Here is a 16,183-nt window from a genome sequence, read left to right as displayed (position 1 = left end):
CTTCGTGACGCAGCTCACGGCGCAGGGGAAGATGGCGGTGCTGGGGGAGCGCGCGTGTTGGGCCACGCGACCGTTGTTGCCGGTGGTGCGGACTTGGGAACTCGATGCGCGGCGCTGGGTCCGGGCGCTGCGGCGCAGCCCCGTGAAAGTGGTGTTTCCATCAGGTCAGGTCGTGGAACGGAAGCCCGGTCCCGGGAAGCAGCCTCGGAAGGCGGCGGCAGAGGCCAGTCCCCGCGAGCAGCGACTGAAGCAGTCGCGTCAGGTGCCCCCATCCCAGACCCCCAGCACCTGGGAAGAGTCGGGGCTTCGCTATGATAAGGCTTTCCCCGGAGACAAAAGGCTGAGGTGATGTGTTCCTGAGGCTTGTCGAGTTTTCTCGTTTCTCTTTCCCCTCACAACGAGACCTTGACCTTTTTCCTCCCGTTGGAGGACCTCTTGAAGCACAACTCGCTGGTTTTTATTATGCACGGAGGGTAGGATAAGTGTCTAACAGTTCGTTTCTTTCCCCGCGAAGCTCTTCATGTCTGTTAGAACTAGATGTGTCTCCGTAACGAGGATGTTGGTAATTACCCGTCTTTTTGTTTCCACCCACAGCAGTGTGATGACAGTAGTTAAGTCCAGGCAATTTCGGGAAAAGCAAGGGAAGATCCTGTTGGAAGGTCGTAGGCTGATTGCAGATGCTCTCAAGGCTGGTGCTGTGCCCAGAGTTTTCTTCTTTAGCCGTCTGGAATACATAAAGGAGCTGCCCATTGAGAAGCTGAAAGGTGTTAGCCTCATTAAGGTGAAATTTGAGGATATCAAGGATTGGTCCGACCTAGTAACACCGCAAGGAATAATGGGTCAGTGGTTATCCAGTGTGTCTCTAGAAGTAGAGGCTTGGGATGATTTGTTCATATTTGTCTCAGGGCAACAAATTTTATTGAAACCAAATTCAAAATATTACTGTGCCTAACCTTTTCTTAAGACACCCAGAAAAATACATTTCTCAAATCTTTGCATCTTGTATCTTCAGTGGAGACTCAAGCCATTTTTTTGTCATTTGTATTGTGGGTTTTTTATAGTCTCTAGGGAATAATCAGTCTTCCTCAGACCTTATTTTTTGGGGGTCACTTCTTCAACCTTAAGTGTTCAATTAAAAATTAAGAAAATGTTGGGAATTCCCTGGTGGTCCAATGGTTAGGACTCGGTGCTTTCACTGCTGTGGGCCCAGGTTCGATGCCTGGTCGGGGAATTAAAATCCCGAAAGCCACGAGGCATGGCCAAAAACAAAAAAATTAAAATGTTTACCAAAAGATTTACCCTCTATTTCCACAAAACCTCTGCCAGTGTGGTAATACCTATATATTGTTGACCCCCTTATTATAGAAGCAGGTCTGAGCAGTAAGCTGCAATTTGTCGCCCGGTTTAGCCTGTTGAACAGGAAACCATGTCTTCATTTGATTGAATCCAACTCAAGATTCTAATAGACTGTTAGCACTTAGAAAGTCTTTTTTCTAAATATGGAAAGACTAAACTCTTTATACTTTTTTGACATTCAAGATATGAGAATCGAATGTGTGAGTGTAGAGATTTCTCTTAGATAGTAAGGGATAGTTGGGGCAGGGAAGGCGTTTTCTTCAAGATTCTAATGTTTAGGCCAGGGCCTCTCACACCAGTTGTGCATGCATATTCCCTGTAGTGGGCTCACTGTATAGCTATTAATTGGGAGCGGAAATTCTGGGGACAGTCTCTTGTTTCTGTAACCCAGCAAATCCTAGGAATCTGTGCCCCCGTGCCCAGAACTCTCCCATAGGGTGGGGACTTGGACTACTAAAGTCCTCCACTCAGTCTAAGTAACTATGCTCTTATTAGCTATAGTTGTCCTTGATAAGGACCCGGGTTTGATCTCTGGTCGGGGAACTAAGATCCCACAAGCCATGCAGTGAGGCCCAAAAAGAAAAAAAGAATTACTAGGTTACAGAATAATTTCATAGAGTGTGATTTTTTTTTTTTTTTTTTTTAGGTAAAAGAAAAAGCACTTATGTATGGGTAGATGGACATACATGTAGGGAGATGCATGGAACAAGTTCTGAAAGGATACACTCCAAGGTCGAAAGCAGTTATGAGGGAGAGGAGGGCACTGAATTTCTCGATCAGAATGTTTTCACCTAGTATGTAATTAAGAATACACAAAGAATGATAAATAAGTGAAAAGTCAAATTACTCCCCATGCCAGACAAATGAACCACCTTTTTTTTTCTTTAGGGATTTTTGCCAAACCTGACCACGTCAAGATGACATACCCAGAGACTCAGCTTCTCCACGCAGTGCCCATATTGTTGATTTGTGACAATCTCCGCGACCCTGGGAACCTGGGGACAATTCTGCGATCTGCTGCTGGCGTAGGCTGCAGCAAAGTGTTACTCACCAAAGGTAAGAGCACCTGCTACTGGGTGGATCGGGTGGCTGTTTGTAAGTGAGCTGGCTCTGTGGGCAGACGTGTGTATTTGAATCTTGGATTTGTCCCTTGGTAGCTATGTGTAAGCAGTATTCTGAATGTCAATTTCCTCATCTGTAAAGTGGGCATAACAGAATCTACCTGGTAAGGTTGTTCTAAGGATTAAGTGAGATGATGAATATCAGGTACTTAGCACTGTGCCTGGCACACTCATTCATGTTGATTATCTTTAAAGTTATTTTGACACCTGCTACGTTATTAAAGAACTTAAAATTAATCAGGGAAGAAACAGATGCTGGTTTGAACACTTGGTTATCTCCTCTCGTCAGAAACGGGAATTAGTAGCCTTGGTTCCAAACAGACTTGCCTAACAGTTGGGACGTGCCTGAAAGGGCTATTACAACCCGGGGGGAGCGGGGAAGGAGAGGATCATTCATCAGAAACAGTCAAGCTACCATTTGGTGTAAACTGAAGTGGTCCCATTGCTGAGACTCGCCTGAATTGCTCCTGACAGCTCCTCCTCCCAGTCAGGCCTTGCTGGGATGCATCTCTCCACTGGGATGAGTGAGGTGCGGGGTTCCATCATCAGTACCCCACTCACCTGCCTCACTGTTGAGACCTCGGAGAGCAGGTGTGGTCTGGGAATGCACCTGTATTATCCAGGCAGTGTGGTTTCCACATTGATGCTGGTGGATGGTGTGTGAGAGGTAGGGAAAGAGTAGGAACACTTGGTGTGGTGGCCAGTGCTGAGGACACCAGGATGAGGGGGAGTCTCACCTTGTCCCTTGCTCCCCACCGGTGGAGGGGTCAGACTAGATGGCGCCCCTCCAGTCTGGGCCCCTCTTCTGCCCGCCCCTCCTGCCACCTCTTGGCACACAGCCCACTTTCCATGCCTTGTTCCTGTGGTTGGGGATCCATGTGAACAGTGTACATTCTGCATGTCTTTTTTTCCTTTATAAACTTGGTTTGCCTACTTAACCTATCCTGAAGTTTGACAGGCTAACTTCTAAGATAACTTACAATGAGGAGACTCGTGCTAACAAGTCAGGGAGGATACCGGATATGTGGTGCCCTGGTCCTGCTGTCTCCCGACCTGTGGGAAAGGCCAAGTGTCTGCTGATGCATAGAGGTGGTTGGGTTTAGCACGACTGCACGGAAGGGAGAGGAAGTGTGTATGGAAGCAAGGGCTGTGGCCTTGGTTCTCCCTGGATTACTGTAATTGCCTCCAGTCTAATTTCCCCATTTCTAGCATCTTCCTTGCTCCAATCCAGATTCAACATGGAAGCCAAATGGGTCTTTCTAAAACAAAAACCAGATTTTGTCACTACTTTGCTTAAAATCCTTCAGGGTCATTATATTGTCTTCTGGATAAAATCCTAAACTCCTCAGCCTGGCATACCCAGCCTCCTTTAAATTGGTCCTTTCCTGCCTCCGGTCTCATCTCCCACCTCACCCCCATCCCACCCCCACTCAGTAATTGGCCCAATTGCCTTACTTAGTTTTTCTTCCCACTTCTGTAACTTTGTCCTCTGACCCGGTCATTCTGACAAAACCCTCCTAACCTTCAAGATCCCGCTCAGTGTTGTGTTCTCAGGTGGTTTTTCCTGCTTCGATAGCCCTGCTTCGTACGAGAGTTTTCTATTACCTTGTTCATGCTTCTTTTACATCAGTTATTACTGGTAGCGTAGTCACCTGCTGAAATGTCATCCCGACGCCACTGCCCGCTCCATCATGAGCTCCTTGAGTTTGGGGACTTTAAGGCTCTCTCATCTCCCGTCCAATGTCTGGCACGTGTGTGGTAAATGTTTCTTTCGTTTGTTTTGTTTTTTGTTTTTGACCTCACCACATGGCTTGTGGGATCTTAGTTCCCCGACCAGGGGTGGAAGCACCGAGTCCTAACCATTGGACCACCAGGGAATTCCCTGTGTGTGGTAGATGTTGAAGGGATGAATAAAATCTGTTTCAGCACTAGCAGGAACGAATCCTCCAGTCCCTTGGCTGGACACCGCCATAGCTGGGGAGGCAGAGGCCTCAGCCACCAAGAAGGCCACACTAGGACACTTTTTGTTTTATCTCCTGATCCAGAATTAATCTGATTTACTTCAAAGTCCCCATGTCTGGGAAGGTTTGTAATGTTAATTGGATCCTTTTATTTTCTAGGCTGTGTGGATGCCTGGGAACCCAAAGTGCTGCGGGCAGGTATGGGCGCACATTTCCAAGTGCCCATCATCAACAACCTGGACTGGGAAGCAGTGCCCAACTACCTGCCCAATGACACCCGCGTCTACGTGGCTGACAACTGTGGCCTTTACACACAGGCCCAGGCCCAGATGTCTAATAAGGCCAGTGACTACGGCTGGGTATGTGACCGACGACCCCTAAAGTTTCACAAGTATGAGGAGGAGGAAGAGAATCTAGAAAGTGCAGCCAATAAAGGCTGGCTCCCTGAACTTGAGGTCCAGAGTTACGACTCAGACTGGACAGAGGCACCTGCAGCTGTGGTGATAGGTGGGGAGACCAGCGGCGTGAGCCTGGAGTCCCTGCAGTTGGCTGAGAGCACGGGGGGCGGGAGGCTGCTGATCCCCATCGTGCCTGGTGTGGACAGCCTGAACTCGGCCATGGCTGCGAGCATCCTGCTCTTTGAAGGGAGAAGACAACTGCGGGTGAGGGCGGAACACTTGAGCAAGGACGGGAGTTACCACTGAGAGGGGACGTGGAAGCCAGTCCTCGGTTATAGGTTGTCTCTGTGGTTACTGGAAAAATAAGAACTTCCCTGACTTTCTGCTTAGCCTCAAAAATAACAAAGTCCAAAATTCCTCCTGCGATCTCCATCTTCCCACCGACTTCTATATGTGTGTATATGTACGTGTGTGGGGGGGTAAGAGAGAGAGAACATAAGTAGATGCTCCTCATGGCTGTATGTTTTTAAAAACTGTCCACCAAGGAGCATCTTTGTGCCCAGAAAGTTGCTGAGGGCATCACCTTGGGTAGGGAGGACCCCTTCCTCCGCAGCTGGGGGTGCTCTGCAATCATGGAGCGCTGGTTAGAGGCCGGCCTTGGTCACTCAACTCCTGTGATCATTGGTCAGTGGAAATTGACTTCATCCCTGTGAAGTGTAGACCAGCAGATTACATTAAAAAGTTTTATTTCGGTGTGGTCAGTGGGTCTCAATGCCTGTCTTTTCATCTTTGGCCTAGTGATGAGGACACTGCTAGGAGGTTAATGACCCAGGAAGCTGAGGGCTACAGGTGGTGGCGTTCAGTAGCTGGCTCTTCTTTTGGCTTGGCTGTGTTAATCTCTGTGGTTGTTAATTCAGGCCATGACTTAAACACTGTTTATGTATGACACAATTTTTTCCCCCCATTTCTGGTGAAAGAGCTGATACCACCATTTCAGGTGGTATTACACCTTCTTAGCACTTCTGCAGATATCTTTTTGAGAACTTGGTTCAGAAAAGGAGGAAACAGTTCTTAAATCTTCAGCTTAATCCTGCATCTGTCTGTCAGCAAAGCTGTACCCTTTTTACTAGCTTCCTGCTGTTAGTCCTACTTTGTATAACACTTTTGGTTAAATGTAATGACTTGTTTACATTAATCCCCCATCCTGCATAAACAGAACTGTTAGGAAAATGCCACTGTTCCTGGAGGCTGTGTGAACAGAGGCTTCTGTGAGGGGAGAGGCTGAGGTTCTGAGGATGAGAGCTTGGGGCCCTTGAGCCCACAACTCTGCAGCAAGACCCTGCTGTTCTTCTCTCTCTCAAACCCCCAGGGGACCAGGGCAAGCTGGATCCTTACTTACCAAGTGCCAGTGGGATGTAGCCAGGGACACGAGGGCCAAGGCAGATGGTAATCGCCGTGTGTGTAAGTCACTGCGCGTGTGTGAGGTGGGATGGCGGGAACCAGAGGATGGGACCTAGTCCAAGCAGTGCTTTTACCACCACAGTGAATGTGGTTGGAGTTGAGGACAAAGACACTAGCAGTGTAGTGTCACCACGTCCCTTCCATACAGTGGCCCCCGTCATGGTTGGGGTTCCTCGGGAGCCCTTCAGCTGCTCATCGCAGGGAGGTCCAATGCGTTGCAGCATGCCCAGGACGAACCGTGGACCCCTCCCTCCTCCCTTGGCTCGCCGAGCTCCCTGGTAAGACCAAAAGGTCACGCATGACCGTGCCCCACGTGGTGCCCCAGTGGGATTGCTTTGTTATGTTTGAGGGGAGGGGTTTTTAAAAGAACAATCTCTTTGGTTGGCTGTGCTCTCTCAGGCTGACTGGCCAGAAGCTGCTCTGGTGTCCCACTCTGGTCTGGGGCTGCCCAGGGCCCCGCACAGATGTTGGGTGACAGCGGCCCCCAGAATGTTCTTGAGACTCTCCATCCCTCATCAGCTTCTAAAAAGTAGAAAAGCCCACAGCCTTCATGCTGTGTTGAGCCCACAAAGGCTGGGGCCCTCTGCCAGCTTCACAGCTATAATGCCCGTCACACCAGCAGGCGAAATTGGGGGCGGTGGACACCGGAGAACGATACCACTCTATTGACAGTCTCCCAACACCTTGGAAAAGTGCTAAAGAAACACGTCACTAAAAAGAGGCTCGCAGAAACTAACACACACTCCACTGTAAAGCAATTATACGCCAATAAATATTTAAAAAAATAAAAAGAGGCTCATGCCTTTTCAGCATGAAACCAGTCTCTGGCAATTTTTGTCCCTGGGTTATTATTCCTGCTGGCTTTTATTGCAAAATAAAAACCAATGAAAGAACAACAAACCCATACCTTGTCTTTGTTTAGAAAAACAAAGCACCGCAGAAGAGCACACCTAGCAAGTCATTCTGTCATCCTGGGTGTAAGAAGGAAAAGACATTTACATCCCATTCACTTTATAGTCCATGACTTGTATACCATGCCTTGTGAGTTCTTTTTGTATATTTGTGCGTATAACTTAGCAGAGGGGAGGGCAAATTTTCCTTTCTTTAAAATGATTACAGGGGAAGCAAATGGTGAAGTTGTTTGCCTAGTGATGGAAATTAGCCATCTGGAAATTCTTCTCAGTTTTGAGGCCAATATTTATGTCACCATTTCCCCAGGAGACAGGATGAAAACTGAGCAGTATATGACAAGTAAAACACATTGCTTGGCTGAAAGAGAAGCCTTCAGAAGGTTGGCCAAGCTGCCCCTTGCTTTTGTGTTGCATGTGGCTGTAATGGTGATTTCTGCCGCAAGGGGGCAGTCACGCCTCAACCACTCCCAACCCTGAAGGGAAGGGTGGGGATTTTTCCTGGATATAACTTGTGAAAGAGGATGGAATCAGAAGTCTCCCTCCACCACAGTGGGCCTTTTGCAAGCTGTTTGTGCTCAGAGGTGCTAAAGTTGAAGACCCAGCCACGTTGTCATTCATTCTCGGCAGAATCTGAAGTATAGAACATTGGACCAAAAACTAGGGAGGAAATGGACAGAAGTGGGAAGTAGCTGCCTCAGAAAAAACTAGCACATCTTTTCCCCTTGAACGGAGCCTCTGGGAAAGCAGCTCTGGACTAATGCTGATGTCCCCAGGTGCCTGGGACTCACACTGAGAACCCACTGCCTCGCCCCGTTTAGAGTTTCAGGGCAGGGGAGGCAGAAAGGTCCTCTTCCCTCCCCCCGCCGTGGCTACTAGCTCATGTTAGAATCTCAGTCATTAAGGCCCAGAGGATAAACAGACCTCGGGGGACTGGTTTCCACTGGGGCCTTTTACCACCTGCCCCAGGGCTATTAGCAACACCCGATGTCACCAAAAGCTGAACTGCTCCACTTCTGTTCCACCACACGAAGACTCCAGGATCAGCACCTTGCCCAGGGTTCCCCGACTGGTGCTGAAAACCACGGCTGTGCTGTGGGCCCCTCTTGGCCAAGCCGCCTCCACCCACTGCGGGAGCAGAACTGACTGGCCCACCTGAAAAACGTGTTTTAAAGGACACACTCACGTAGACACCTTTAAACTCCAAGATCTCACGTCCTCTGCATCAGTGAACACGCAAAAGAAAGAAGCTAGAAGCCAGATGTGCTGCTGTGGGTGACTGACAGTCCCTGAACCAGGGTCCCGCGTTACCTTACAGCAGCTGCAGGCGCTCATAGCCGCAGGAAGCCAGGCCGCTGCTCGAAGGCCAGGTACTGAAAATGTGCATACAGCACGCATGGTAGCAGCTCTGTTCTTCACATGTTTTGTAGGGAGGAGCAAGTTTTTTCAACTAAGGTCTCATAGTTGGAGAAGACCATCACCAAAGCTGATCCTTCCTCAAAATGCAAGAAGAGAACTAAGGTTGGGGAGAGACGTGGCTGTAGCAGGGTCTGGCCTCCCAGCCGCCCTTGCACCTCTGTGACCCCAGGCCGGCAGAGTGGCTTGACTGGCTGGGGACTTCGTATCCTCTGATATCAAAGGAGATCTGTTTGGGGGGACTGGGTCCTAATCATGCCTCCTCCCATATCCCACTTGTAGCCCGTGTGGGTGACTTACTTGTGTGACGCAAGAGCGCCCAGGAGTCAGACCTGAGACTGGCTGCCTTCCTGGGGCTGCACACTGGCCTACAGGCCTGGGGACAGAGGCTCTCATGAGGCGGCACATTATTGCATGGAAACCCTACAGCCCCTCAGAACAAGTCCTACCCAAATCTAGTCACACATTTCCTGACTCGGGAAGTGTTCCAGAAGGCCAAGAGGGTGAGGCATACTTAGGCTGAAAAATGCAGCAGAGTTACTTCTCTTCGTGCTTTCACACTTCGGCATACCTAGAATGTCCTGATATCAGATCTACCCTCGTAGAAGGAGAAGTCCCAGCCATAGAGTAGAGCCAATATAAGATTTCCCCTATATCCGAGCTTTTTGTTTCCTGGAAAATATTCTACCCTTCACACATGCACCACTTGCTAATAATGAACAATCAATAATGAGGCGAGGGCCTTCCCTGGGGGCGCAGTGGTTGAGAGTCCGCCTGCCGATGCAGGGGACACGGGTTCGTGCCCCGGTCTGGGAGGATCCCACATGCCGCGGAGCGGCTGGGCCCGTGAGCCATGGCCGCTGAGCCTGCGCGTCCGGAGCCTGTGCTCCGCAACGGGAGAGGCCACAACAGTGAGAGGCCCGCGTACCGCAAAAAATAATAAAAATAATAATGAGGCGAATAGACAACAGCCGTTTGTCCCCAAAGCATTTTCCCTTGAGCAGCCTGCCTGGAGGAAAGCAGTGGGCGCTCTCGTCCCTGTTGGTGTCAGCAAAGAGGGACTTAGGTTTGAGTGCTCACTGAACACAGCTGCTTCAGGGCAAATGGAAGATCCTGAGCTCTGGGCTGTCCTCAGTTCATGCCGCAGCACCGGAGAGAAGCTGCAGGGGCACTGCTGGACCTCCCACGATCCACACCGCTCGCCGATCCACACCGCCGCCGCCGCCGCCGCTGCCGCGCTCAGCTCCTGCTCCCAGCGGGCAAGGGGCCTGGCCGAGGGGGAGGCGACAGTGAACAGAATGCTTGCGTGACTGGAGGCGCTGGACCAGCTACTCGCTTGGGCCCCTCCCAGGGCTGCCACTCCAAGCCCGCGGGCCTCTCCACGTGTACACGCACACGCGTGTGTAGTTCTCCTCCTCCGATGACCTCATTGGGTCCAGCTGCTCCGTTCCTGGACCACATTCTACTATGTCTATCACTGCAGAATTCCGTTTGCTGCCCTGGAACAAGGCCGCAGGAGGAGAGAACAGCTTTTCAGTGGCTTTAATTAGGCAACAGGAAAAAACACAGTCTGGCTGAAAATTACCACTTGAAGCTTGGCTGATGCCAGAAAAGCAGAACAGGCTCCCTGCGCCTGGATGAGCGAGTCATTGATTGCGAGGACACACTTGGAGCGGGGGTAGCAGGCAGCCCCCTCACTTCTGGAAAAGCAGCTGATTCTCAGTCGCCCTCTGGCCTTTACACCTGCCCGCTGTACATGCCAACCCACACACATACTTTTTTTCTTAAGCAGATCTTTATTGCTGGGGACAGGTAAAAAAAAAAAAACCTCGTCTCTGTTGTGAAAATGGGTAGAATCGGATCTGGAAGTCATTGTGGTGAACACAGATCTGGAACCCCAGGGTGGCATTTTTACAGCCACCATCCTGCCTCATCAACCTGCAGGGCACGGTCTCCCTTGCTGCGGGCGGAAGACCTTGAGTATGCCACAGCTGGCGTTTTAACCTGCTTCCGATCAGCGACAAGAATTTTAAGATATTTTGGAGCTGCTTAGTGGGAATTAAGATGCCACCCACTTCGTCTGCATCAATAACCTTTAAGATCTCTCGCACTGTAGAGACCGGGATTTTTCACTGGTGAGGTGATCCTCCCCCAGCATTTTTCCCCCAAAGTTGCCACCGTATAAACCAAAAGCACCTTTCTGGCAAACCTTCCCATTGACCTTAACCTCCACACCCCCCTCCAGAAGGGGAATTCTGGTGTCAAGGGTCCAGTTGACATTAGTGGCAAGTAGTTTAGTCGGCCCTGTATGGGCCGTAGAAGGATCAAAAATGACCTAATTTTTCTGCTGCAGTGACTTGCGAGGAGGATGTCTCAACTGGACTTTGTTTCTTTTGCCCCAGAAGGTTAAGTAGTTGCTAAGAGAGACCACCTTTGTTCCAAGGCCATCATGATACAGGGCACAGACAGAAATCCCGACCATCCTCCAAGTGAGGGTGACCTCCCCTCGTCCCCACACACCCTGCCCCCCAGGGAGACACCGGCAGGGCTCCCAGCCCTAGGACAGAGCTGGGTTTGACAGTCTCCAACTACTGCCCCATTCTTTACAGGAGGACCCGTGCTGGACTCCTTGTGTTTCTCCAACTGGCCTTCTCAGGCTTCTGAGCACGTGTTCCCGTGAAGGGGGGGAATGAACACGTGTCCACAAGGATGTCTGTAATCCGAGACTCCACCCCCCGCAACAGCAAGTCAAACCCGGAGAGGTGGCAGCCAGAGCTCCAGCGGGGGATCTGCCTCTGACGCTCTAATCCAAACGAGAATCCCGGCTTCCAGAGGATTCGACAGACGACCACGTTAGGGCTTGGTTCTCAAAAATTCTGAAACATAGCTGCCAAACATCCGGTGAAAGTCAAGAGGATCTTGTGTGTCCCCCCCCCCGCCACTGCCCACCCCACGGAGCACAAGCCAGAAGAGTTTCGTTATGAAGGACAGGAATGGCCAAGTGGTTGATAACGTCCAGAGATGCCTGTTTTATTTCTTACTAGGTGACTGCATTTCAGGCTGGTAACAGTGACAGTCTAATTACCAACTAAATTTGTACCTCTGAACTACAAATCAACAATCCCACTCAGCAAGGAGCAACATGTCAACAGCTAATTGGAGGGGGCTGGGTTTTCCAAATAAATGGTCTTGATTGGCTGTGAGTGGAGCCAGGGGTGAGGCCTGAGATTCTTTTAAAGGCCCTGACTTCTGACTGAGATAGGCTGAAACCCTGTGAGGCCCTAGGCAAAGCCTTCCATCCCAAATCCTAAGAGCACAGCTGTTAGCTTCCTTTCTGTGGTCAGTTCAGCCCAAACAAGGAGCCGAGCTGGGCCCGGCAGAGCGGACCCAGGGCCTACTCTTAGCTGACCTGTTTTTGGCCTGCACTCCCACCTCAGGGCACAGCCCTTTCTGTAGGTTCTTAGGAAAAAGCTAGGCTTCTGGTAATTTTTTTGTCTCTTTTAAGTTCTGCTTTGAGAAGAAAAGGGAATGCAGGGGTGACCAAGGGTGGGCAAGAGCACCTCAGCAGAGCTCCAGCGGCCCCAGGCCCAGAGCCGGGCTGAGTCAGGTCTGAGCTGGTGAGCGGTGCTCCTCCGGGAACACAGGACCGCTGCGTCTTCTTGGGAAGATGTCCAAGGGGGAGAACTTAGTAACAACATTCCAAGATTGTAGGGGCTGTTCATCTGAGAAGGTAGAAACTGGGAGAAGGTCAAGATCAAGGAAGAAAGAGCTAGAAGGAAGGAATGAGCAGCTCCTTCTTATCACATGGGAGGCGCTCCATCAAAGTAAGCAATTAGTACGGGAATCATTACCGTAGCTACTCTCTTCCTCACCAGAAAAGAACACAAACTTCCTTTGAGGGCTGGAGAGCCCCTGCCCGAGAACCGGCTGACAAGCTGGTGTTTTTCCCTCAGACCAAGGCAGACCAAGTCAATTAGGAAAGGACGTCCTCGCCAGCAGCTCTGCACGGGGCCTCCGCGGCTGCCGCCCTCTCCCTGTTCCACCCGCCGCGCGTGCGCCTCTGAACCCTCGGGCTCTGCTCGTACGTGCCGGCACCTAAGGCAGAGCCAGAGCACCGATGCTCTGTCCCTTGGTGCCCACTTGACAGAAGAACACCCTGGCAAATACCTCACCAAGAGCTAGGGACCAAGAGAAGGCTGCAGTCCCAGTTCGGGCTGGGTTATGCCAGCCCCGCGAATCCCAAGCAGAGTCTCCAAACACGGAGGTTCTTCTGCTGCTGGAGAGGATGCGCACCCTAGGGTGCTAGCTGAGGAGTTAATGCAGAAAACAAGGCACCACAGAGAGGTTGGACACTTGGGCTGTGTGATTCGGGACACCCTGGGAAAGTCCAAGGGTGGAGGGAAGGGCGGGGGAGGGGGAGGAGAAGAATGCGTTTTAAATAACATCCCGGGAAGCGGGAGCCCGATTAGATGGGCTCTGGTTTGAGCTTTTCTGCTAGGAAGTCATTCACAAAGGCCTCCACAATGGCAGGGGTGATCTCCTCCACGTCCATCACGTACTTGGCCCGGGCTGACATGTCCAGAATGGTGAGCAAAGGGGCAGCCTCGGGCAGGTTGGTGTAATCTCGCAGGGAGTCGGTCATGTCATCCTGGAAGTCACCGGAGGGAAAGAAAACCAGTAAGTTTCCAAGAAAGAGGGTAGAGAGTCCCCTGGGCCCGGACTCCCCAGACGGCCTAGGGACGGAGCCACCACATCATCCTGGAGCGAGGCCGGCCTCCAGGAAAGATGGGCTCTCAGAACGGGGAGCAGGGCACCCCGCCCTGCCAGGGGGAGGGGCAGCCTGGTTCATAAAATTCTCTCTCTGCATCACCCCAAACCCCAGGCAAGCCATCTTTTCTTATTAGCATGAAAGCAGCTTTAACTTGTGAAAATGGGATGTCCTTTGATTACTTACTTTTGCAACCAACTCTCAATTATCTGCAGCCCCACTGTGGGCCCAGGCCAATCTGGACTTCAACTTCAGAATGTTTTTAAGAAAACAGCCCACTGCCCCCAGCCCCACAGCTGCAGCAGGGGCAGGAGTTACACCGCCAGTTCAGAAGCCGGGGCCCCTGAAGTGCTACTGAAGTTTACACGGGTCGCTGTATTTACCATACGTTCCCAGTGACTGCCCTGAGGAATTTCCCTAGTATCAGATGTAGCTTTAAAGTATAAAGGCAAAGAGAAATCCAAAGACAAGGAGAAAGATTTGTAAGGGAGCAACCACCTGAGATTACCTTTCACGCTGCTGATACAGGAAATGGGCTGTCTATACCCATCCCCAGGTTGTCTTACCATAAAATGTGCAAAACTCTCCACTGAATGAAAAGCCCTGAGTCGCCCTGCCGAAAAAGGACTCGGGGTATTCCTGGCCTTAAATGCGGGTGAGCAGGAGGCTCACCGGGCTCTGAGACAAGAAACATTTCTTTCTGAAAGGGCAGTTCTTTAGGAAAGATGATTAGTTACTGTCTTTCTTTCCCCCACCCTATAAAGAGCACGCACTTCCCAGCAATGCCGGGGATTCAGCATCTCTGGCAGCATTCACCCAACTCAGGGCCTCCATCTGGGTTAATAAACAATCTTCACGATAAACAGAGGGGAGACACCTGGACAAATACCATACATCCAATTCCCGTTAGGAGGCCGAGCCAGAGCCCGCTGCCTCCCCTTCACTTTCCCTGGAGCAAACGCGGGGAGATGAATTTTAACGTCTGTTAAGGCTTCAGAAGGGGCAACTTCTGCCTGCGGGAGAGGACAGGATCAAGACAAAGCCGCAGCCCGCTCAGCCCTGGGGGATCGTGAAGGGCCTAAGTCCAGGGCTCAGAGGCCCCCAGTTGGTGCCTGATGCTCCTGCGCCCTGTGCTCCTTCCTGGCTGCCTTGCTTCCGAGGTCAGACCAAGAGAGCTGCCAAGTCCAGGAGCCCAGGTGCAGAGCAGGGGAAGGCCTGGCGGTGGGTGGGAGAGCTGGAGCAGCGGATGCCCCCGGGCCTCTGCCCAACCTCCTGGTCCAGGCTGGGCGGCCCGTCTGCCAGACCCGCACGGACAGAGGAAGGGAGAGCACTGCTTCCAGAGTCACTCCTCATCTCACGTTCACTCCTCTCTCTGCCACCCACTTAATGCAGGACTTTGGCAGAAACTTCTCGGAGCCCAGCTCTCCTAAAACATGTGAAACGGATTCAATAATGGCTCACGTGGGGCTCCGCGAGCGTGAGAGCCAGCCCGCACTCACAGCCCGCCCGGGCGGGGCTCGGAGCCGGCTCACCCTCTCTGAGCCTCACCCTCCTCATCTGTGGGACGGTAAGGACGATGCTCCCTGCCCACGAGGTGAGGAGCACGTGGGTGGTCCAGGTGAGGCACCTCGCTCGGGCCTGGCCTATAGGAAACCTGCCATTGCTCCTTTTCAGCCACGTTTGTAACGCGGCCACCGGAGCCCTCCAGCCCTGCCCCCGCGCTGGCTCCGCCCTGCGCCCATCTTTTCTCTCCGAGCCGTTCGAAAGGGGTTAGAGTTTAATACATTCAGAGCGGCTTCCATTTGTGCTTTGTGTGGAGCGGGCTGGGGACCCCCAAGGCAGGGCCCTGTGAACCTGCTTTGTTCCCTCCACCCCACGGCTGGGCAGGGTGACTTCAGCTGCCTTCCAGGGGCCCGCGGAGCAGGGGCGGCTACTGAGGTGATGAATGGGTGGTTCCGGGTGTCGCGCCGCCGCGGCATCCCCTGGGATCCAAACACAGCGTGAAATGAGCAGGGGCTCGGACCAACTGGAGGTACAGATGGGAGCAAGGAGGGCAGGGGGGCTTCAAAACGTGTATCCGTCAGTAACTGGCTTAGGCCCGTTCCCCGGGTGGGGGAAGGCAGCGGCACCTGTGCGGAGGGTGGCTCGGGGTGGGGACCGGGGAGACGTGGCTGCGACCATCTTGCAGATTCCACGTGTGCGGGACCCAGGCTCCCAGACCCCCGGGGAGGCGGCCCAGCTTAAGGGCCTGCCCCTCGTCCCTCCCCCTCCCCCTCTCCCGGTGGCGAGCCTTCTGCTCGGTCCAGCCCAGACGAAGGCCCTCCAGGGACAGGCCTGGGGTGGGAGACACAGGGATGCCAGGAACGTCAGCACTCTCCCTGGGCTGGAGGGGTAATTGCAGGTCGGAGTGGTGGTCGGATCCCCGCCGGCATCCCATGATGGGAAAAGGCCCCCTTGCGGGCCGGGGGAGGGGACTAACCAAGAAGACACTCTGTAAAGCACCAAGAGCTTGGTTTGGACCCAGCCCAGAGGGAGTAAGTGTTGATCGCGATCTTTGTGGCTCCCCAGCAGCCGGGGTGGGCATAGCCTGGGTGCAAGGGGTGGGGGGGCCTCTGTCGTGGGAGGGCCTCCTGCGGCCCTGAGGCTGCTGTGTGTGAGAGATGGCAAGAAGGAGGAGGCAGGGGCCAGAATTGGTTTTCCTTGACATCTTTTTATGCTACATTTGTTTGTGGAGTGTTCTGGAAGCACGGTCACCCCAGACCCCCTTCAGACATCCCCAAGGGCTGTTATCACC

At 52.3% G+C, this 16,183-nt stretch overlaps 2 protein-coding genes across 8 annotated transcripts in view; one reads left to right on the top strand and one right to left on the bottom strand.

Moving 5' to 3' along the window:
• The first annotated feature begins 16 nt into the window (after positions 1–16).
• Positions 17–5,593, top strand: MRM3 (mitochondrial rRNA methyltransferase 3). Of its 6 annotated transcripts, none has more exons than XM_030861896.2 (4): positions 17–345; positions 595–839; positions 2,245–2,412; positions 4,598–5,593. In XM_030861896.2, exons 1-4 carry the CDS (start codon positions 32–34, stop codon positions 5,140–5,142), a joined length of 1,272 nt encoding a protein of 423 aa, XP_030717756.1. In that variant the 5' UTR covers positions 17–31; the 3' UTR covers positions 5,143–5,593. The 6 variants fall into 6 exon arrangements, with proteins under 6 accessions (XP_030717756.1, XP_030717757.1, XP_060146480.1 ...); XM_030861897.2 differs by having other exon boundaries at positions 31–164; XM_060290497.1 differs by having other exon boundaries at positions 102–223.
• A 6,037-nt stretch (positions 5,594–11,630) lies between these two features.
• NXN (nucleoredoxin) overlaps positions 11,631–16,183 on the bottom strand; it is a 140,835-nt gene continuing 136,282 nt past the window's right edge. For both annotated transcript variants that reach the window (XM_030861904.3, XM_070044524.1), the window contains one exon: positions 11,631–13,269. In XM_030861904.3, coding sequence (XP_030717764.1) covers positions 13,087–13,269 — 183 coding nt within the window. In that variant the 3' untranslated portion in view covers positions 11,631–13,086. The remainder of the gene's footprint in view (positions 13,270–16,183) is intronic.

Source organism: Globicephala melas, chromosome 20 (genome assembly GCF_963455315.2).
Source record: "Globicephala melas chromosome 20, mGloMel1.2, whole genome shotgun sequence".
NCBI lineage: Eukaryota > Metazoa > Chordata > Mammalia > Artiodactyla > Delphinidae > Globicephala > Globicephala melas.
This window is presented reverse-complemented; position numbering and strand designations above follow the sequence as displayed.

Coding starts and splice junctions, on each gene's coding strand:
- MRM3 (XM_030861896.2), top strand. CDS start 32: ATGGCGGTGCTGGGGGAGCGCGCGTGTTGGGCCACGCGACCGTTGTTG. Junction 840..2,244: donor AACACCGCAAGGAATAATGG/GTCAGTGGTTAT, acceptor TTTTTTCTTTAG/GGATTTTTGCCAAACCTGAC. Junction 2,413..4,597: donor CAAAGTGTTACTCACCAAAG/GTAAGAGCACCT, acceptor TTTATTTTCTAG/GCTGTGTGGATGCCTGGGAA.